The sequence below is a fragment of the Procambarus clarkii genome, chromosome 4 (genome assembly GCF_040958095.1).
Source record: "Procambarus clarkii isolate CNS0578487 chromosome 4, FALCON_Pclarkii_2.0, whole genome shotgun sequence".
Classification (NCBI taxonomy): Eukaryota; Metazoa; Arthropoda; class Malacostraca; order Decapoda; family Cambaridae; genus Procambarus; species Procambarus clarkii.
The window spans coordinates 3,914,116-3,937,541 of record NC_091153.1 but is presented as its reverse complement, the minus strand read 5'-3'; the positions used below and the strand labels follow the sequence as shown (position 1 = coordinate 3,937,541).

At 44.9% G+C, this 23,426-nt stretch overlaps 1 protein-coding gene across 1 annotated transcript in view; it reads right to left on the bottom strand.

Annotated features, from left to right (window-relative positions):
- LOC123751771 (aminopeptidase N) overlaps nucleotides 1-23,426 on the bottom strand; it is a 42,914-nt gene that overhangs the window by 305 nt on the left and 19,183 nt on the right. The window contains exons 13-16 of the mRNA XM_069332433.1: nucleotides 18,225-18,412; nucleotides 16,613-16,780; nucleotides 2,757-2,900; nucleotides 2,020-2,101 (exon numbers count right to left, since the gene is read on the bottom strand). Coding sequence (XP_069188534.1) covers nucleotides 2,020-2,101; nucleotides 2,757-2,900; nucleotides 16,613-16,780; nucleotides 18,225-18,412 — 582 coding nt within the window. The remainder of the gene's footprint in view (nucleotides 1-2,019; nucleotides 2,102-2,756; nucleotides 2,901-16,612; nucleotides 16,781-18,224; nucleotides 18,413-23,426) is intronic.

Here is a 23,426-nt window from a genome sequence, read left to right as displayed (position 1 = left end):
TAGAAGAAAATCACATACATATAATTGTTTCGTAGTGGGTTAAAAAATCCTTCGGTTAGCTTTTGAAACACCAAATTTTAAAAAAGTACATATATATATATATATATATATATATATATATATATATATATATATATATATATATATATATATATATATATATATATATATATATATATATATATATATATATTAGTATATTTTGGTAGCAGTCTTTCCTGTAGACATATATTATTAAATATGACCGAAAAAGTAAGATTAATAATTCTAACACGAATTTACATCTGCAGGAGCTGAAGGAGGCATTTGAGCAGAGTTCCGTGCTGCGTTTCACTTACGAGACGGAAAAGGATGGGAAGCTGCCTTTTCTAGATGTAACAGTCATGGAAAAGGGCGGAGGTTTCCACACTGCAGTCTACACAAAGGAAACAAACATAGGAATGTGCCTAAATGCCAACAGCGACTGCCCTGACAGGTACAAGAGGAGTGTTGTTAACGCATACGTCGACCGTGCTCTCAGCCACAGCTCAGAATGGAAGCAAGTCGACGAAGAACTCTGTAGGGTAAGGCAGGTCCTAGTCAATAACGGCTTCTCCAATGGTTTCATCGAAGACATCATAAGAAGGAAAGTGAAAAGCCATGCAACCTCCGAAGAGACAACTAACACAACACCTATACCCCCTATTAGACTATTTTACAGGAACTTCTTTTCCACAGCTCATAAAACAGAGGAAAGGGTCCTGAAAGATATTGTTAATAGAAACGTTATCCCTACAGACAAAAATCAGAGGATACAACTGACGATTTACTATAAAACCAGAAAAACGGCCAGCCTACTCATGAGAAACTCTCCAGACACGAAACAGAACGCTTTAAAAGAGACTAACGTCGTCTATGCCTTCAAATGCCCACTTGGGGACTGTAAGCTCCAAAAAACCCAGTATATAGGCAAGACAACAACATCTCTTTCTAGGCGTTTAACGATGCATAAACAACAGGGCTCCATTAAGGAACATATAATCTCTTCCCATAACCAAACCATCGCCAGAGAAATCCTAGTAAACAACACAGAAATCATCGATAGATACAGCGATAGCAGGCGGCTTGACGTTTGCGAGGCACTACACATCAAGAAGTCAACACCGGCAATCAACAGCCAATTATTACACAACTATATTCTACCCACCTCAAGACTCCGCTCCAATATAGAAGCATCAAGAAATATGGACCAATAGGCTTTCTACAAACACTTCTATTCAATACCCATTGTTTCTGTTCTGTCTTGTGTTGATACTTTTAATACCCTATTAATATCCTCTAGTGTTCTGTCACATCATTGTGTTAATGCCACATCATCCTTCCCACCTCACTCAAATGTAATGCCACATCACCCTTCCCACCTCACTCAAATGTAGATATAAAATCAGGGAAACGCAAGTTCTAATCAGTTGTGTATTTGTGAAGTCTTTGAAAATGTAATAAGTTTTACGAAACGCGCCCGTGTCGCGTCAGACTAGAAATAAAAATGAATTTTGGAGAAGTGATTTTTGATTTACCTCCAACAGTGAAGCGTAATGTACGAAAGATTGAGAAAATTCGTGTTAGAATTATTAATCTTACTTTTTCGGTCATATTTAATAATATATATATATATATATATATATATATATATATATATATATATATATATATATATATATATATATATATATATATATATATATATATATATATATATATATATATATTCGAGAATCATTTATCTAACGCAGATCGTAATTGAGATCAAATATAGTATTTAAGAGCAGAACACGTACATAACGCCTCACGTCATTTTGTAGCAGATATGTAATACATTATATTCGTTCATAACTAGCACAGGACATGACTGGCTTAGGGCATGACTGGTACAGGACATGGCTGTTACTGAGAGCATGACTGATACAGTTAACTGTTACACAGAGCTTTACTGTGCATCACAGAGAGAGAAATGCAAGAGATAGAGAGTGAGATAATTACCTGCAACAAATGTTGCTTGCTGTTGAATGTTTTGGTGGCAGCCTTCAAGAAAGCTTCCGCCACGTCATCGTGGTTGCCAAACCTGCAGTGAATAAATCTTGCTAGAATGAAAGCAGTATCTTTATAAAGTATAGCAGCTTCTCTAACTCTTGTGAGCATCTATGACACAGGGGTTGAGCACCCGATGGTGTTCGAACTCTCGGCAACTCTTTCTCTCTCACACACACACACACACACACACACACACACACACACACACACACACACACACACACACACACACACACACACACACACACACACACACGCACACGCTCACGCACACAAACACTCACACACACTAGGGTCACACTCACATATTTATTATATTTCCTTATTACACCACAAACGTTTACGCATTCTTTAAATCCCAGTCATTTAAACACGCACACAAGGACATAAGGTCAGTAGCACTTTACCAGATACGTTTACCTGATAATGGTAAGCATGCAACACATATCCTGCATGCTTACCTATGTAACCATAACCAGGCAAGAATGAATTAACATCAACTAATATCAATAGAAAGAAATACAGAACTCATACTGGTGGTCAGAGACAAGATCCTTACGGAACGCGTAATGGCGGCCGGAGACAAGACTTTCGTGAACAGAAGTAACAGCATTAGGTTGATACTTAGAAGAGCTGATTACCTGGAATATGGGACAATAAGTAGATAGTGGAACACCTCAACTCACATATCAGTAACATCATCCCAGTTCTTGAGGAGGAAGTTCCAGGCTACACTGTCGCCTGGAGCGTGAGACGCCACGGAACTGAAGACCTGGAAGATGTCGTGAGCCCTCAGCTTCATGCCGGCGGTGAAGGCCACATCCAGGTACCTGGCGAAGGGAAGAGGACAGTGTCTTAAGACCCAGGTGGCCACAGCTGTCAAGTTGACCAGACCTCACACTAGAAGGTGAAGGAACGACGGCGTTTCGGTCCGTCCTGGACCATTCTCAAGTCGATTGTGACTTGAGAATGACTTGAGTCATTCTTGAGTCAGACTTGAGTCACAATCGACTCTAGAATGGTCCAGGACGGACCGAAACGTCGTCGTCCCTTCACCTTCCAGTGTGTGGTCTGGTCAACTTACTTTAGCCACGTTATTGTGACTCATCGCCTGCACAGCTGTCAAGTTCGTGTGTGTAAAACATCTATCATTTTGCTTTGTTTATAAGCACTTAGATGAATACAATAATTTTGATTCATATTCATTATTCCTTAACAATAGTTCTTAAGTTATTGCACTTTAAATTGGCAGAGAATTAATTCTCTGCCATTCAGAACTCATAATTTCTTATTTCCTTGAAGCATTAAAAATTCGAGTACACATTAGGTAACTCTTCATTGATGTTATGACGCTCTGTAATTCCCAACAATTAATATTAACTCGCCAGCACTTAAAACATTTATAAAACACGACCTTAGTAAGATGATTAATAGACAGCTATCCCAGTAGGAGTATAGCTTCTGGTTACTCATGTAATGGTCATTAGGCCGTTTGCAGTTCTTGCTCTTCTGTTCATATGCCAATATTACTAAAACATTGTTTTTTTCACCCCACGTATCACCCTTTTCCTGCCTCTGTATCCAAGTATTATATTTAATAATTAATTTATTATAAAGAAAATGACATCTTTATAATTAAGCAATTAGTAAGAAGACTTATAAAGATAAAAATCATATATACTAGAAATTACAGAGCGTGAGGTGAACAATTAAATCCGACAATAAATTATAACAACATACTAATATATCAATTACTTTTTATTACACAGAAAGTCTTACCAACCCCCCCAGTCTTGACCCTTCTAACGCCTCCCCAAGCAAGTGTAACACGGGTTCGGGTTCCTCTCTCTTTACTTCCTTCTTTCTACTCCCTCTACCCGTATTCTTACTTTTATTTCTAAACCCAGGGACTCCAAAACTTTTAACAAAGCCAACTCCACGCCACGTGGTCCCAAGACGATTGACCGACTTAGGATTCTACACCCAGTATGACGTGACCTAAGCTCTGAACAAAACCCTAGAGTCACCTCTGCTGCCACCACCAGACCAGTAATACAAGAGCAATGATCGAGGTCTGGATCGATCACGCTAATTAATCAACCTAGGGGCTTGATCCCCACTATAAACGATGACCTTGAGTGTGGAATAAATTACACGGTAATGATAATTCCGATTCGATGTTAGAATCGGCGCCCAATGCAACTCTGCCTCGTGTGGACCACGTGACCAGGACAAGTATACACATAAAACACATGGAAACAATAAAATGCAAATTAATAACAAATTTAATTTATTAAAAGAAAACTAAAACAAAATCTAAATATGTTCACTCCCTATCACTTTAACACTCCCTACTTGACCTGAATGGCAAATGAGACTATTTCTATACTTAACAATAGCAACTATACCTTGGGCGACCACAGCTCTAGGTGTTGGGGCTGTTCTTGGGGAGAGGTAAGATGTTGACCTCTTATCCCAGCTGCTTCCGTGACCACACTGCTCTTTTCCTTGTCTGGTCTCCCCCAGACAGAACATTGTATCCTTCCGCCTAGTCAAAGTTCTACCCAGTTACTAGCAAGGTTTAAGTTATAACAATTAAACTCTGTTGTACTTAATTGATCCAGACTGGTTGAATTATTTTACTGAATTAAATTACAAACATCTAACGGCAGAGCTGTTCCCGATCACAAAAATGGTTATTAAAACTTTGAGAAATAGTAGACCTGTCAACCCCTGATGACCTATGACCGCCGGTCACTCCGCCTCAAAAGTTAGATCTGATTCGTGACGTCACTGATGGTGACTTAAACTCAATAATTAGAATACTCTTGATATTGTATCCAGTACTATTATACAATACAATTTTAATGCAAAATGAATAAAGGCTAATTTTCTCTAAATTACTGAATACTATAGGATGATTCATTTTACGCAGCTATGAACAAAGCGTTGGTTATTTCCACCGCGAATTCCCCTGGGGGTCAGGTCACCATGCGGCTCAGCTTCCCATTCTCTTTTGTCGATAAACCACTCTGGATAATTCTTACAACAGCCTAGTTTGTTACAACCCCCCCGCACAAGCACTTAGTAAACCTTGTTAATTTGTTAAAATTCACGAGGTTTAGTATCCAAACCCACAATTCAACTCATGCCACAAACAAAAGCTAACCTAACTAATAAAATTTGACAAATAATAGTCCAACATCATAATGAACATGTTCATATTTCATAAATTTCTCAGCTGTCAACTGACAGCAATCCTCTAATATCAGGAAACATACATCCTATCCTTACTGACATAGCTAAATAACATGTCCCTACTCTACCATCAAAAACTAGCTATTAAACTCTCTTGGCTCTTCACTAGCAAAGTCCATGTGTCCTCTAGAGCCGGCCACACCGTGCTCAAACATAAACATTAAAGTTATATCATCAGACTGAACTTTCAGTCATCCGGGAGCGTACTACGGAACTATCAAGTTCACATCCGTGTACTAACCACTCCCCATCAATGTCAACCTTGACATGCTAAGGAACACACCTAACGTTTATTACATGTATCTAAAAATAAAAATTCCTATACTATATCACAGGTTACGGCTGACTGTACAGCCAAGTGTTCTCACTCACTAGAAGTGTCAATGTTTATATTGGTCCGCCTCTCCTGTGTTCAAACATTCTGAAAAAAAATAGCACAACATAATTTTCCATAACCGTTTGTTCTGGGCTGAGACAATTACACAGGGGCTTCGATTTTGATTACTGACCAATTTATAGAGTAAAATTCATATATTATACCAGAATTATTTTAAATCTGTTTTTCAACATTTATAAAGTATTGATTCTAAATCTGTTTTTCAACATTTAAACAAAAGTGTCCAGATGTTCTTTACACAGATGTTCAGAGCCAACTTTGTTGTTTTGTATCAATTGTTCATATTGAGTAAACGAGAAAAAAAAATCGATGCTGCTGGATGCTGAATGTAGTCGCTGACGATGACGGTGTCGATCTTGCTTCTCCCCATGTGTAGACATCAATACCTGGTCCTCTTGTACTCCCATCCGGTACTCCTGAATGACGACAGAGTGTAGTAGAGCGGAGTGCCAAGTGACAGCTGTAGAATACTGTTACTTCGGCCATTAATCTTGCTCTCGACAGTCCACACGCCTTCGTATCAATCACAGTTCACACAGCAGTCTTGATGTTAAACTTGACGGCGCAGATGACCACAGCAGAGCAGGACTGGATGTACCAACGGTGTCTCTTAGCAGGAGTGGTGTCAGAAGGTCGTAGAGGCGGGTTGCATGTTTGCCGAACAGGTGAATCTCGTCTTCCGTCATTGCTCACGTCATCTCAGGCGTTTCTTGATGTCCCCAGGTTACTAGGCCGTAAACACCAACTGTGTATACCCTCGTACCGCCGACTTTAGGCCAAAGGAGACAATTTTGCGACCTTCTATTGGCGAGTCCCGGTACTCTGTAGGGAAACCGTGCCTTCCACCTGTGACCGCCTTATTTCCGCTTTCTTGTTACTTCAGATGACGTAATCGTTAATCTTCCGGCGAAATTCTTGAGTACTGCTACGTGCTTTCCATTTCTTGACCTCTCCTCCAACACTGCTGGAATGACTGCAGTCTTGATGACGCAGCAGGTGGGTAGTGGTGATCTCGAGACAGCTACCCCGGCGTTTTATGGCACCTCCGGTGACTGCTATAATGTGGACAGCTCGCTGGCCCTGACAACCTCGTTAGTGACGTGAGGCGTCGGCCGGGTGACTCTTGGACAGTCACTCATCCCCAAAGTAACTGATGTATGGGTTACTGGGTCTAGTGGGGGGAGGGCTTTGTGTAACGTGCCTCCCCCCTCGGTCTTTACAGACAAGGGTTCACGTGTGGCTGGAACAACTGGGTCGGTGTACCAATCAGACCTGGGAACAGACAGACACAACACAGCGGAAGCATAGATATACTCTGGGTTTGGTGGAGGTGGAACCCCAGAGCACGGTAAAAGTTGCTACCTGAGTTAAGTATAGACATAGTACATCTCATTGCCTTTACAGGAAAATCTAATGAACACTAAATTATACTAACCAAGGAAGTTACTTTACTGTACAGCGCGAGATCTCGTCACCATAGGGTGGCGAGACTGCACCTGACTACTGATGAGCGATGACAGAGGGTCATCCTCATCTTCTGACTCGTCGGTGAAGCCATGAGTCAGCACTGCTGAGTCAGGAACTAGACCCGCTGAAGGCAGTTCTAATTCCTCTCTAGCATGATAATGTTTCAATTTATTCACGTGAATTGTCCTTTCCACCTGGTCCTCGAACACTCCTTTTATAACAAGATTAACCGGCCCCGCCCTTTTAATTACTCTATAGGGTCCTCGCCACCTCGGAGCTAGTTTCCTGCTCTGATTGGCGGGCGCAGCCTCATTCACTCTCAATACGAGGCTTCCTTCCTTCAACTCAAGAGGGCGCACTTTCTTGTCATAAAAATGAGCATACCGAGTCCGTGCCTTCTTGGACGCTTCAGCTGCAATATTCCATGCATTTCTCATTTTTCCAAGGACCTCTGAAGGATAGTCCTCCCCGTATGCAACATTATGTCTGTTAAGCAGACCTGAGGGGAAATTGCATGAATTACCAGTAAACAAATGAAGTGGTTGGGTGTTAATTGATTGGTGGATGGCAGTATTCAAGGCGAACTGAACATAGGGTAGGTGTTCATCCCAGGTGTTTGCATCATGTTCAGCAAGGATTGCAAGCATATCCTTGACTGAACGATTAGTCCGTTCCGTCATTCCGTTTGCTTGTGGGTGGTAGGCTGTTGTAAAAGCCGAAGTTGTCTCTAAAATCTTACAAACTTCTCTAAATATATTCCCATTGAATTCTTGACCCCGGTCAGAGACTAAAACTTTAGGAGGTCCGAATACAGTAACGAACCTACGCAAGAACGCATCTGCAACCGTACGAGAATCCTTCTGAGGTAATGCAACTAGTGTAGTGTATCTAGACAGATGGTCAACTAGCACCAACACGTATCTGTTACCCGCATGACTGTGGTGTAAATCAATCAGATCGGCCCCCACACGATCTAACGGTTCACGAATTTCAGGAAATTCCTGAAGTGGGGCTTGTACCTTAAGGGTACCTTTCCTCCTCTGGCAACGAGGGCACGACTTCACGAAATTGATTACCTCAGAAAGTAATCCTGGAAAATAAAATAGAGACTTTGCTTTTAAGTGGGTTTTAAAGATCCCCGGATGCCCTGCAATTTTTGAAGCATGCGCAAGCTTTAACGCTGATGACCGCAACGCGTCCGGAATAACTAGCTGAAATACTGCCCTATCATTCTGGCTATTAACATAATACAGGACGCCCTGTTTCATCTCAAAATCATGTATAGGTAAATTCTTTTTCTTTTTGGGGTATTTTCCTCCCTCTAAATACTCAATAATCTCTTTCCATCTCGGCTCGTTCATCTGGTATTCTCTCATTTTATCCGATGGAATGGTTTCAATATTTTCATTAATCTGCATTGCCGCTATATTTCTACTTAGCGTATCTGGCACAACATGGGCTGGACCAGGCTTGTACAAAATCTGGAACGAGTGGGCCGAAAGTTCGTGAGACCAGCGTGACATTCGTGGGCATTTCGTTCGCTTTTTAAATATGTGTGTTAACGCTCGATGGTCTGTGTAGATTACAAAATGCCGCTGAAATAGGTAAGGCTCGAAATACCTAACTGATTCTACTACTGCCAGTGCCTCCCGATCCGTAGCTGAATAGCGAACTTCAGGTCCTTTGACCTTCCTACTGAAATAGGCTACTGGATGGGGTAAATTATCTGCGTCTCGCTGAATTAAGCACCCGCCAATAGCAATACCGCTGGCGTCAGTGTGCACTTCCCACTCTCTCTCAAAATCAGGAATAGCCAATACCGGTGTCGTGATTAGTTGGTCTTTCAGTTTGCGATAGGCCTCGTCATGTTCAGATTTCCACACAAACTTCGCATTTTTCTTTGTCAGATCAGTCAGGGGTGCTGAAATGCCAGCGAAACCTTCAATGTGACGACGAAAATATCCGGCCGCCCCCAAAAACCTACGCACGTCCTTTGCTGTCCTTGGAGTAGGCATGTCAGCAATGGCGCGGCAAGAATCTGGGTCAGGTCGGATACCGTCTGGGCACACCTGGAACCCCAGAAATTTGAATTTCTGAGCCGCCAGGGTGCACTTCTGAACATTCAGCCTGAAACCTGCCTGATCTAACAACTTCAAAGTCTCAGTCAAGTCCTGCAGGTGTTCCTCAAACGTCCTGGAATATATCACAACATCATCCAGGTACGCTAAAGAATGCCTACCCAGTACCGGACTAAGGATAAAGTTGATGGCCCTCTGAAACGACGAAGGCGCTGTCTTCAAACCAAACGGCATCCTACGGAATTGATAAGTGTGCCTACCATCCGAGAATGCTGTTTTTTCCCTATCCTGTTCTGCCACCGGAATCGCCCAATACGCCGATTTTGCGTCAAGAGTTGAGAAATACTTAGCAGCACCAAATTGATCTATTATCTCCTGTATTCGGGGCAACGGATACACATCACCCTTAGTTAATTCGTTCACCTTCCGGTAGTCAACACAGAAACGATAACTACCGTCCGGTTTCCGAACTAGCACAACAGGAGAGAGCCACGGTGACGTACTAGGCTCTATCACGCCCTGTCTCAACATTTTCTGGCACTCCTCCCTGATAATGTTCTTTGCCTGTTCCGGCAACCTCCACTGTCTTGTGTACACAGGCAAATGGTCACCAGTTGGAATGGTGTGCTCGATCTTATCAAGGAGACCAATCTGGTCATCCTCTGTCGCAAACAGTTTCGGGAATTTTCGTAAAACTCCTCTCAGTGCCTTCCTATCCGCCTGTGCAACATGTTGCAAATCAAGTGCTGAAATTAATTTTTCCACTTCCTCTACATTCTGTGCAACATTTCTCGTCTGGTATTGTACTTTGGATGGTGTTTTAGTGTTCAACATATTTAGTGCACTACATTGTGCAGTGACGGCTGGCGTCTCAGCTGACTCATGGTGAAAGATTTCTGTGTCCTCCACCATGGTTCCCTGAGATACCCTATCACCTGCCCTGAAGCGAAAAGTCTTATGTGAAAGATTGACAACTGGAATGAGTGCACCTTTATCGAGCACTACAACTAAGTGATGAGGAATTAATAAACTATCACATCTCCCAGCCACCTGAAGGGTGGTACCTGGTTGTATGTGACGTCCCACGGCTACTTTAATAAATTTAACAGAATGTGGTGGGCAACTCTGTTTGGTCAATGCATGCAATGCGCATGACCTCTTAACTGTGTCTGGAAGAGACTTAAAAATCAATTTTGGATAGTGCGCATTATATTTCAGCTTCCTCTTAATTGAAGCTACAACTGGGGGATGGTCGATCATCTCCACTGGGTAGGAAGTCTGTCCCAACTGCAACCTGCAGTTCCTAGCCCCTTTTTGAGCAGACAAGGAATAATTAAATCGCGACAGAAAATCAGTTCCCATTAAGATGTGACCAGGAAAATCAAGGTTCTCTACGATCGTACATGTGTGAGGCTGCAATGCCCCATCAATCTCAAAATTAACTGTACCTTGACCTACGATCTCAATCTTTTCCCCATTGACTGCTGTTAATGTCTTTGCGCAACGTTGAAGACGTGCAAACTTAAAATTGCTGAAGGCTGACTTTTTAATTACTGTTGCCTGGCTTCCTGTATCAACAAAAGCTGTCAATCTCACACCTTCCACTTTCACCTCAAAAGTAGGCCTGCCATCACTAGGAGCCTGCTTTCATGCTTTCGTAGGAGTGACTTCGCAATCCCTCTGTATATGCCCGCGCTTCCAGCAGGAGTAACACCTCCGCGGATCTCTGTTGGTACCCCGCGCAGGGTGGCTCGAACTTGCAGCTGAGGGCTGCTTCCCGCCTGATGAACCCGCGCCACAGTTACTCGGCTTGGCTCCCTCGCCTTTACTTAACGCCTCTACGTATGGCGACAACTGAGTGCCCGGCGTCTCCGTGCGCATCTGCCTGTCGAAGGCTGTGGCGGCCTGGGGTTGGGGTTGAGGTATGGTGTGGGTGGCCTGGGGTTGGGGTGTGGATGGAGGTTGGGGTTGAGGTATGGTGTGGGTGACCTCAGGCTGGGGTGTGGATTGAGGTTGGGGTGGGTATGGGGTGGCCTGGGGCTGGAATGGGTATGGGTATGGGTATGGGGTGGCCTGGGGTTGGAATGGGTATGGGTATGGGGTGGCCTGGGGTTGGAATGAGTATGGGTATGGGGTGGCCTGGGGTTGGAATGGATATGGGTATGGGGTGGCCTGGGGTTGGAATGGGTATGGAGTGGCCTGGGGTTGGGGGAAGGGTTGGTATGGGAATTGAGGATGGGGTTGGGGTTGTTGTAGTGACGGATGAGGTGTACCTAGGTGGTTCCCAGTGGTGTCGGAAGAGGTGCTGTCCTCTACATTTCCACTTCCACTGGTCCCCACTGACTGGTAATTATCTGGGTTAAACATTTTCTGTGATTCCTGGTGTGCCACGTCTCTTCTAAACTACCCTTTAGTACACCCTCGACCCGGACTCACTACAACCGTGATCTTACACAAATAAAAAAAAATCACAACTCTTTTCTAAGAGAAAACTACTAAATTCCCAAAATAGGAAATACAACGATTTATCGAGAGAATCGCTGAAGTGAATCCAATGAATGAGTGTCTGCCCCGCACTCGTGTCTGACCGTGAAATATCCCGCAGTTCTATTGCTGAAACCTAAGTCCTTTACGTTAAAAAAATTAAAGAATCTAATTTATATAAAACAATTTAAATGATACCGCAACTAACGCGCAGCACTCGTGATGGATTAATAAAGAATATTTACTGTACTTCAATACTAAGCGCGCTTGAAGTGAGCAGCGTGGCCACTGATGACTGATGGAGCGGGACCAGCCGCGCTGAAAAAAAACTAAGTCCCGCGCTTTTCCGCTTAAACGCTGAAAAATCAAAATTTTTGTTCTGAAGGAAAGTAACTAGTTTTACGTTAATAAACCGCTCTAGCGATTAATATAGACACCCAGGACATATAAATGCTTACTAAAAATTGAATTTTTATCAAAAACTGCGTTTTTACTCAATTGCTGGACTCTGCCAATTTTTCTGACTTTTCTGAGGGAAAAAAAATTTCTATCACCCCAAATATCACAAAACTCCTTTAATTCACAAAAATTTGGGTTTCTCGTTTCCAGATATAAATACGTTATTATTTACTGACGTATACAGAACAATACTGACACTTCGGGCGGTTTCAACACTCACTAATTCGAATTTTCGTCAAAATCAGAGATTTTCACCTCAAATGGACTCTGACAAAATTACAACACGATTTTCTCGAAAAATAACTAAATTCGGCAAAAAATGTAATTATCACTGTTTAATGCTTACGGACAGAATTACGTCCCTTGCGCGCACTAGAGAGTAATACTGACCCTAGGATATACACGAAACATGAAAATTAGAATTTCCGCCAAAAAGTCAGATTCTAGCCCAAGCTGGACTTAGAAAATTTTCCACCTACGTTTCTACTGAAAACAGAATTCTAAGTCTACAAACACAATTCTACCGTCTTACTGGTAAAAACTATGAGCTATCACTCGCATCGACTGGAGAATCCTAATGACGCCCAGATCATACACGTGACCCACGAATACAAATTAATTACAGTTAACGAGTTTCCGACATTGACTTAGCCGAAAACTTATCCCAAAATACTTAGAAATATTCCACGGACAAATAACATTTACACGCAACTTACTATCCCTTAAACTCCTTCACTTATCTATCGTGACCGACATATAGCCCTAAGTCCAGAGGATTAACAACGCCTCTGACTTAGACTAACAGAACAGGGAATAACAAAACTTAACGTACGCACTTAGCCTAATATGCAAGAAAACGCTAAACACTTGGGAAAAATTTTAACCGGGGATTGAATTTAGGGGAAAAATTAATCTAGAACAACGCAAATAAACGGAAATTACTTTATAAATTTAAGTATACTTAATTAAAAAAATGAACTCGACTTAATCTTATAATTGCTCCTACCGGCTCGCCGTACCACACCTAGCCTAGGGGCCACACCCTCTAGGTTCCAACAGAGCGACACGCAGCTTTCAGCAACAATTATGACTAGGGACGACTCAACCTCCACTAAGTGTGCGATCACTTAGTTGTTGAATCGCTGCTAGGTAGGTTACTAGTCCGTCCCTCGGAGGCCGCAACGCCCTTCACGGATTACGTTTTTCCTAGCGTTTTGGGTCGTCTAATAACGCCCTCGGACTATCTATTGGCGTCCCACAGATATATCCGCCCCCGACAGCCCTCAAGGAACTGCTGTTGAGAGTATGGCGGCTCCCAACACCTCTGAATTAATTGCAATGGGTCGAGTATGGTACCCAGTCCAATCAACTCGGAGCGGTCTCCTTTTCAATAAATCTATTTTAACAACCTAATCTTACTAACTAAACCTTAATCATATCAGCCCGCATGACTCTAGATTCGCCAATCCCCACTCAAACGCACTTGTGGGGCGCACTGCTAATCCTGGCCCGCGGCTGTTTCCTTAGCATCCGCGCACGTGTTCGAACGGCTAGACGCGTGAGCCTTTCAACAATTTCAAACAAAATTGTTAATCCCACCGCTGCCACCATTGTAACACGGGTTCGGGTTCCTCTCTCTTTACTTCCTTCTTTCTACTCCCTCTACCCGTATTCTTACTTTTATTTCTAAACCCAGGGACTCCAAAACTTTTAACAAAGCCAACTCCACGCCACGTGGTCCTAAGACGATTGACCGACTTAGGATTCTACACCCAGTATGACGTGACCTAAGCTCTGAACAAAACCCTAGAGTCACCTCTGCTGCCACCACCAGACCAGTAATACAAGAGCAATGATCGAGGTCTGGATCGATCACGCTAATTAATCAACCTAGGGGCTTGATCCCCACTATAAACGATGACCTTGAGTGTGGAATAAATTACACGGTAATGATAATTCCGATTCGATGTTAGAATCGGCGCCCAATGCAACTCTGCCTCGTGTGGACCACGTGACCAGGACAAGTATACACATAAAACACATGGAAACAATAAAATGCAAATTAATAACAAATTTAATTTATTAAAAGAAAACTAAAACAAAATCTAAATATGTTCACTCCCTATCACTTTAACACTCCCTACTTGACCTGAATGGCAAATGAGACTATTTCTATACTTAACAATAGCAACTATACCTTGGGCGACCACAGCTCTAGGTGTTGGGGCTGTTCTTGGGGAGAGGTAAGATGTTGACCTCTTATCCCAGCTGCTTCCGTGACCACACTGCTCTTTTCCTTGTCTGGTCTCCCCCAGACAGAACATTGTATCCTTCCGCCTAGTCAAAGTTCTACCCAGTTACTAGCAAGGTTTAAGTTATAACAATTAAACTCTGTTGTACTTAATTGATCCAGACTGGTTGAATTATTTTACTGAATTAAATTACAAACATCTAACGGCAGAGCTGTTCCCGATCACAAAAATGGTTATTAAAACTTTGAGAAATAGTAGACCTGTCAACCCCTGATGACCTATGACCGCCGGTCACTCCGCCTCAAAAGTTAGATCTGATTCGTGACGTCACTGATGGTGACTTAAACTCAATAATTAGAATACTCTTGATATTGTATCCAGTACTATTATACAATACAATTTTAATGCAAAATGAATAAAGGCTAATTTTCTCTAAATTACTGAATACTATAGGATGATTCATTTTACGCAGCTATGAACAAAGCGTTGGTTATTTCCACCGCGAATTCCCCTGGGGGTCAGGTCACCATGCGGCTCAGCTTCCCATTCTCTTTTGTCGATAAACCACTCTGGATAATTCTTACAACAGCCTAGTTTGTTACACAAGTCTTACCCAGCCTTAACCTTTCTAACGCCTCCCCAAGCAAGTCTTACCAAGCATTGACCCTTCTAACGCCTCCCCAAGCAAGTCTTACCCAGCCTTGACCCTTCTAACGCCTCCCCCAAGCAAGTCTTACCCAGCCTTGACCCTTCTAACGCCTCCCCAAGCAAGTCTTACCCAGCCTTGACCCTTCTAACGCCTCCCCCAAGCAAGTCTTACCCAGCCTTGACCCTTCTAACGCCTCCCCCAAGCAAGTCTTACCCAGCCTTGACCCTTCTAACGCCTCCCCAAGCAAGTCTTACCCAGCCTTGACCCTTCTAACGCCTCCCCCAAGCAAGTCTTACCCAGCCTTGACCCTTCTAACGCCTCCCCAAGCAAGTCTTACCGAGCCTTGACCCTTCTAACGCCTCCCCCAAGCAAGTCTTACCCAGCCTTGACCCTTCTAACGCCTCCCCAAGCAAGTCTTACCCAGTCTTGACCCTTCTAACGCCTCCCCCAAGCAAGTCTTACCCAGCCTTGACCCTTCTAACGCCTCCCCAAGCAAGTCTTACCCAGCCTCGACCCTTCTAACGCCTCCCCCAAGCAAGACTTACCCAGCCTTGACCCTTCTAACGCCTCCCCCAAGCAAGTCTTACCCAGCCTTGACCCTTCTAACGCCTCCCCCAAGCAAGACTTACCCAGCCTTGACCCTTCTAACGCCTTCCCAAGCAAGTCTTACCCAGCCTTGACCTTTCTAACGCCTCCCCAAGCAAGTCTTACCCAGCCTTGACCCTTCTAACGTCTCCCCAAGCAAGACTTACCCAGCCTTGACCCTTCTAACGCCTCCCCAAGCAAGTCTTACCCAGCCTTGACCTTTCTAACGCCTCCCCCAAGCAAGTCTTACCCAGCCTTGACCCTTCTAACGCCTCCCCAAGCAAGACTTACCCAGCCTTGACCCTTCTAACGCCTCCCCAAGCAAGTCTTACCCAGCCTTGACCTTTCTAACGCCTCCCCCAAGCAAGTCTTACCCAGCCTTGACCCTTCTAACGCCTCCCCAAGCAAGTCTTACCCAGCCTTGACCCTTCTAACGCCTCCCCAAGCAAGTCTTACCCAGCCTTGACCCTTCTAACGCCTCCCCCAAGCAAGTCTTACCCAGCCTTGACCCTTCTAACGCCTCCCCAAGCAAGTCTTACCCAGCCTTGACCCTTCTAACGCCTCCCCAAGCAAGTCTTACCCAGCCTTGACCCTTCTAACGCCTCCCCCAAGCAAGTCTTACCCAGCCTTGACCCTTCTAACGCCTCCCCAAGCAAGTCTTACCGAGCCTTGACCCTTCTAACGCCTCCCCCAAGCAAGTCTTACCCAGCCTTGACCCTTCTAACGCCTCCCCAAGCAAGTCTTACCCAGCCTTGACCCTTCTAACGCCTCCCCCAAGCAAGTCTTACCAAGCCTTGACCCTTCTAACGCCTCCCCAAGCAAGTCTTACCCAGCCTCGACCCTTCTAACGCCTCCCCCAAGCAAGACTTACCCAGCCTTGACCCTTCTAACGCCTCCCCCAAGCAAGTCTTACCCAGCCTTGACCCGGGGGTCCTTGCTGCAGGCCAGCGCCTTCACCAGCTGGTCCTTGAGCTTGGCGTCACTGGTCAGGAAGTACTGGCGCCAGGCGAACTGCCACTCCGCCTCACCGCCATTAGCAATGGCGGTGCAGTACACAGTCTCCCGTACCTCCTCCGGCACACTGCTCAACCGTCCGGAAGAGAACGCTATCAGTAAAGCATAGATGTCAATATAATAGAGCATAGCTGTCAATATAATAGAGCATAGCTGTCAATATAATAGAGCATAACTATCAATATTATAGAGCATAGCTATCAATATTATAGAGCATAGGTGTCAATATAATCGAACATGGCTGTCGATGAAATAGAGCATATTTGTCAATATAATAGAGTTTGTTATACAGTCGCGAAATGGCCGATGAACCCACATTTGAAACACGTGAACATTGAGGATCACTGCATTACTACACTGAGCCTGAGAAATGTATTCATCCCGACTATCGATGAACAGAGTCGGTAGTCGGGGATAGAGGTGACATGGTCAGAAGGTCAAAAAGGATGAGAGGAGTGGATCGAGGGTTATCTTGAGGTTATCTTGAGATGATTTCCGGGCTTGTTTTAGTGTCCCCGGGGCCCGGTCTCCACCCCCCTAGTAAGCAGCCCGTGACAGCTTAGCCAGCACCTTTACGGGCTATTCATACTCGTGCCATCTCTTGGCCGGTCTCCACCCCTAGGAAGCAGCCTGTGACAGCTTAGCCAGCACCTTTACGGGCTATTCATACTCGTGCCATCTCTTGGATGGCTTAATCTTCATCAATCGGCAACAGTCTCATTAGACGTTGAGATGTAAGTCTCGTCCTGATCACACATTCAGACCTCAACAAAGCACTCAGGACAGTGGGAAAGACTTGGTGTAAATCTTTTACATAAATTTCACAAATACATATGTGTGGGGTTTTATCCTATGTCATTAGGTCTGTGAGAAGACATTTCCATTGTCTATTTACAATACAATACAATACAATACAATACAATTTTATTTAGGTAAGGTACATACATACAATATATATTTACAAGGATTGTTTAACTTATAGGTATAGCTAGTACATACAATGCCTAAAGCCACTATTACGCAAAGCGTTTCGGGCATTTCATATTAAAGAAAAAACTAAATATTAGAGTGTAATTTACGTGTTATGTAGGCACATGGAGGGTGTGTTATGATGTTTAATATGATGTTCATGTTTGTTTATAGTTTGTTTACTCGTAAGAGCTTGGTGTATTTTTACGTAATATAATAAAATAAATAATAACGTAATAAAAGTAAGATTTACTCGTTTACTTGTAAGATCTGGGTGAATGGAGGGCTGCGTGTGTCGACCAGGTGTTTCACGTTATTAATTCTTGATATTTATTTATTTATTTATTTATATACAAGAAGGTACATTAGGTTTGTGAGAATACATAGCATAGTACAGTATTTACAATCTTGTAAAGCCACTAGTACGCGCAGCGTTTCGGGCAGCGTGTGTGATATAGTAAATGGATCGACATGCAGTGTCTTCCCTCAACAAACTGAATTCATCGTAATTAACAGTGACCAAAAAAATATAATTAGCTTACTTGATGAATTCGGGTTTGTCCCTCCACTGGCTGTAGAGGAGCTGGGCGAGGTGGACGCAGTCAGGATGGTCCAAGACACACAACCACCTCACCACCTGTGTGTGTTCCCTCAGCACGTCCTGGACCCGGGTGTCCTTCTCCAGACCCAGCAGCCTGTAGAGCGGCACCAGCAGGGAAAACACGTACTTCTGCAGAGGGAGAGAGAGAGAGATTGATTGTTTACGTGTGATCACCTTACTGTGTCTCGATCCCCGCCAAACACACACCGAAACTACGACGTTGGTACAACGTTCGAACAAGTTTTAACAGCTCCTAATCAGTTATAACAACCAATATAGCAAGTTGTAACAACGTTCTAATACGTCATAAACACGTTAAGCCAAGGTGTAACAACTTTATTACAAGTTGTAACCAGCGGAAAATAGGGACAGTTTCGGTTTGTGTTTCCAGGGTCTAAGCTTATTTTTCCCCTCTCTCTTTTTATTCCCCTGCAGGTCGGCGTTCAATCCCCGACCGTCCAAGTGGATGGGCGCCATTTCTTCCCGCCCGTCCCATCCCAAATCCTTATTCTGTATTCTGTTCCCTTCCAAGAGCTATATAGTCGTAATGGCTTAACGCTTTCCCCTGATAATTCCCTTCTCTCTCTCTATTATTCAATATTTATCTGTAAATTTTGAGCCTATATGTTTAGCTTTCTGGCAGTTTAATCTCTCTTTGTCTGTTTCTTTCTTTCTTTCCTATTGTATTTGTACAGCCGATTTTAATTTTCTTCATGATCTACCTACCTATGGTGGGGAGTGTATGGCATGCAACTTAGCATGATAAATAAAAAGCTCACCATACAAGTAAATTACTTAGCACAAGACAGCCCAACACACCCACGTAAACACAGCACAAGACAGCCCAATACACTCACGTAAACACAGCACATGACAGCCCAATACACCTACGTAAACACAGTACAAGACAGCCCAATACACACACGTAAACACAGCACAAGACAGCCCAATACACCCACGTAAACACAACACAAGACAGCCCAATACACTCACGTAAACACAGCACAAGACAGCCCAATACACTCACGTAAACACAGCACATGACAGCCCAATACACCTACGTAAACACAGTACAAGACAGCCCAATACACACACGTAAACACAGCACAAGACAGCCCAATACACCCACGTAAACACAACACAAGACAGCCCAACACACCCACGTAAACACAGCACAAAACAGCCCAACACACCCACGTAAACACAGCACAAGACAGCCCAATACACTCACGTAAACACAGCACATGACAGCCCAATACACCCACGTAAACACAGTACAAGACAGCCCAATACACGCACGTAAACACAGCACAAGACAGCCCAATACACCCACGTAAACACAACACAAGACAGCCCAACACACCCCCGTAAACACAGCACAAGACAGCCCAATACACTCACGTAAACACAGCACAAGACAGCCCAATACACTCACGTAAACACAGCACAAGACAGCCCAATACACTCACGTAAACACAGCACAAGACAGCCCAATACACCCACGTAAACACAGCAAAAGACAGCCCAATACACTCACGTAAACACAGCACAAGACAGCCCAACACACCCACGTAAACACAGTACAAGACAGCCCAACACACCCACGTAAACACAGCCTAAGACAGCCCAACACACCCACGTAAACACATCACATGACAGCCCAACACACCCACGTAAACACAGCACATGACAGCCCAACACACCCACGTAAACACAGCACAAGACAGCCCAACACACCCACGTAAACACAGCACAAGACAGCCCAGCACACCCACGTAAACACAGCACAAGACAGCCCAACACACCCACGTAAACACAGCACAAGACAGCCCAACACACCCACGTAAACACAACACAAGACAGCCCAACACACCCACGTAAACACATCACATGACAGCCCAACACACCCACGTAAACACAGCACAAGACAGCCCAACACACCCACGTAAACACAGCGCAAGACAGCCCAACACACCCACGTAAACACAGCACAAGACAGCCCAACACACCCACGTAAACACAGCGCAAGACAGCCCAACACACACACGTAAACACAGCACAAGACAGCCCAACACACCCACGTAAACACATCACATGACAGCCCAACACACCCACGTAAACACAGCGCAAGACAGCCCAACACACCCACGTAAACACATCACATGACAGCCCAATACACCCACGTAAACACAGCACATGACAGCGCAATACACCCACGTAAACACAGCACAAGACAGCCCAACACACCCACGTAAACACATCACATGACAGCCCAACACACCCACGTAAACACAGCACAAGACAGCCCAATACATCCACGTAAACACAGCACATGACAGGCCAATACACCCACGTAAACACAGCACATGACAGCCCAACACACCCACGTAAACACAGCACAAGACAGCCCAACACACCCACGTAAACACAACACAAGACAGCCCAACACACCCACGTAAACACATCACATGACAGCCCAACACACCCACGTAAACACAGCACAAGACAGCCCAACACACCCACGTAAACACAGCGCAAGACAGCCCAACACACCCACGTAAACACAGCACAAGACAGCCCAACACACCCACGTAAACACAGCACAAGACAGCCCAACACACCCACGTAAACACAGCACAAGACAGCCCAACACACTCACGTAAACACAGCACAAGACAGCCCAATACACCCACGTAAACACAGCAAAAGACAGCCCAATACACTCACGTAAACACAGCACAAGACAGCCCAACACACCCACGTAAACACAGTACAAGACAGCCCAACACACCCACGTAAACACAGCCTAAGACAGCCCAACACACCCACGTAAACACATCACATGACAGCCCAACACACCCACGTAAACACAGCACATGACAGCCCAACACACCCACGTAAACACAGCACAAGACAGCCCAACACACCCACGTAAACACAACACAAGACAGCCCAACACACCAACGTAAACACATCACATGACAGCCCAACACACCCACGTAAACACAGCACAAGACAGCCCAACACACCCACGTAAACACAGCACAAGACAGCCCAACACACCCACGTAAACACAGCACAAGACAGCCCAACACACTCACGTAAACACAGCACAAGACAGCCCAATACACCCACGTAAACACAGCAAAAGACAGCCCAATACACTCACGTAAACACAGCACAAGACAGCCCAACACACCCACGTAAACACAGTACAAGACAGCCCAACACACCCACGTAAACACAGCCTAAGACAGCCCAACACACCCACGTAAACACATCACATGACAGCCCAACACACCCACGTAAACACAGCACATGACAGCCCAACACACCCACGTAAACACAGCACAAGACAGCCCAACACACCCACGTAAACACAGCACAAGACAGCCCAGCACACCCACGTAAACACAGCACAAGACAGCCCAACACACCCACGTAAACACAGCACAAGACAGCCCAACACACCCACATAAACACAACACAAGACAGCCCAACACACCCACGTAAACACATCACATGACAGCCCAACACACCCACGTAAACACAGCACAAGACAGCCCAACACACCCACGTAAACACAGCGCAAGACAGCCCAACACACCCACGTAAACACAGCACAAGACAGCCCAACACACCCACGTAAACACAGCGCAAGACAGCCCAACACACCCACGTAAACACAGCACAAGACAGCCCAACACACCCACGTAAACACATCACATGACAGCCCAACACACCCACGTAAACACAGCGCAAGACAGCCCAACACACCCACGTAAACACATCACATGACAGCCCAATACACCCACGTAAACACAGCACATGACAGCGCAATACACCCACGTAAACACAGCACAAGACAGCCCAACACACCCACGTAAACATATCACATGACAGCCCAACACACCCACGTAAACACAGCACAAGACAGCCCAATACATCCACGTAAACACAGCACATGACAGCCCAATACACCCACGTAAACACAGCACATGACAGCCCAACACACCCACGTAAACACAGCACAAGACAGCCCAACACACCCACGTAAACACAACACAAGACAGCCCAACACACCCACGTAAACACATCACATGACAGCCCAACACACCCACGTAAACACAGCACAAGACAGCCCAACACACCCACGTAAACACAGCGCAAGACAGCCCAACACACCCACGTAAACACAGCACAAGACAGCTCAACACACCCACGTAAACACAGCGCAAGACAGCCCAACACACCCACGTAAACACAGCACAAGACAGCCCAACACACCCACGTAAACACATCACATGACAGCCCAACACACCCACGTAAACACAGCGCAAGACAGCCCAACACACCCACGTAAACACATCACATGACCGCCCAATACACCCAGGTAAACACAGCACATGACAGCCCAATACACCCACGTAAACACAGCACAAGACAGCCCAACACACCCACGTAAACACATCACATGACAGCCCAACACACCCACGTAAACACAGCACAAGACAGCCCAATACATCCACGTAAACACAGCACATGACAGCCCAATACACCCACGTAAACACAGCACATGACAGCCCAATACACCCACGTAAACACAGCACAAGACAGCCCAACACACCCACGTAAACACAGCACAAGACAGCCCAACACACCCACGTAAACACATCACATGACAGCCCAACACACCCACGTAAACACAGCGCAAGACAGCCCAACACACCCACGTAAACACATCACATGACAGCCCAATACACCCACGTAAACACAGCACATGACAGCGCAATACACCCACGTAAACACAGCACAAGACAGCCCAACACACCCACGTAAACACATCACATGACAGCCCAACACACCCACGTAAACACAGCACAAGACAGCCCAATACATCCACGTAAACACAGCACATGACAGCCCAATACACCCACGTAAACACAGCACATGACAGCCCAACACACCCACGTAAACACAGCACAAGACAGCCCAACACACCCACGTAAACACAACACAAGACAGCCCAACACACCCACGTAAACACATCACATGACAGCCCAACACACCCACGTAAACACAGCACAAGACAGCCCAACACACCCACGTAAACACAGCGCAAGACAGCCCAACACACCCACGT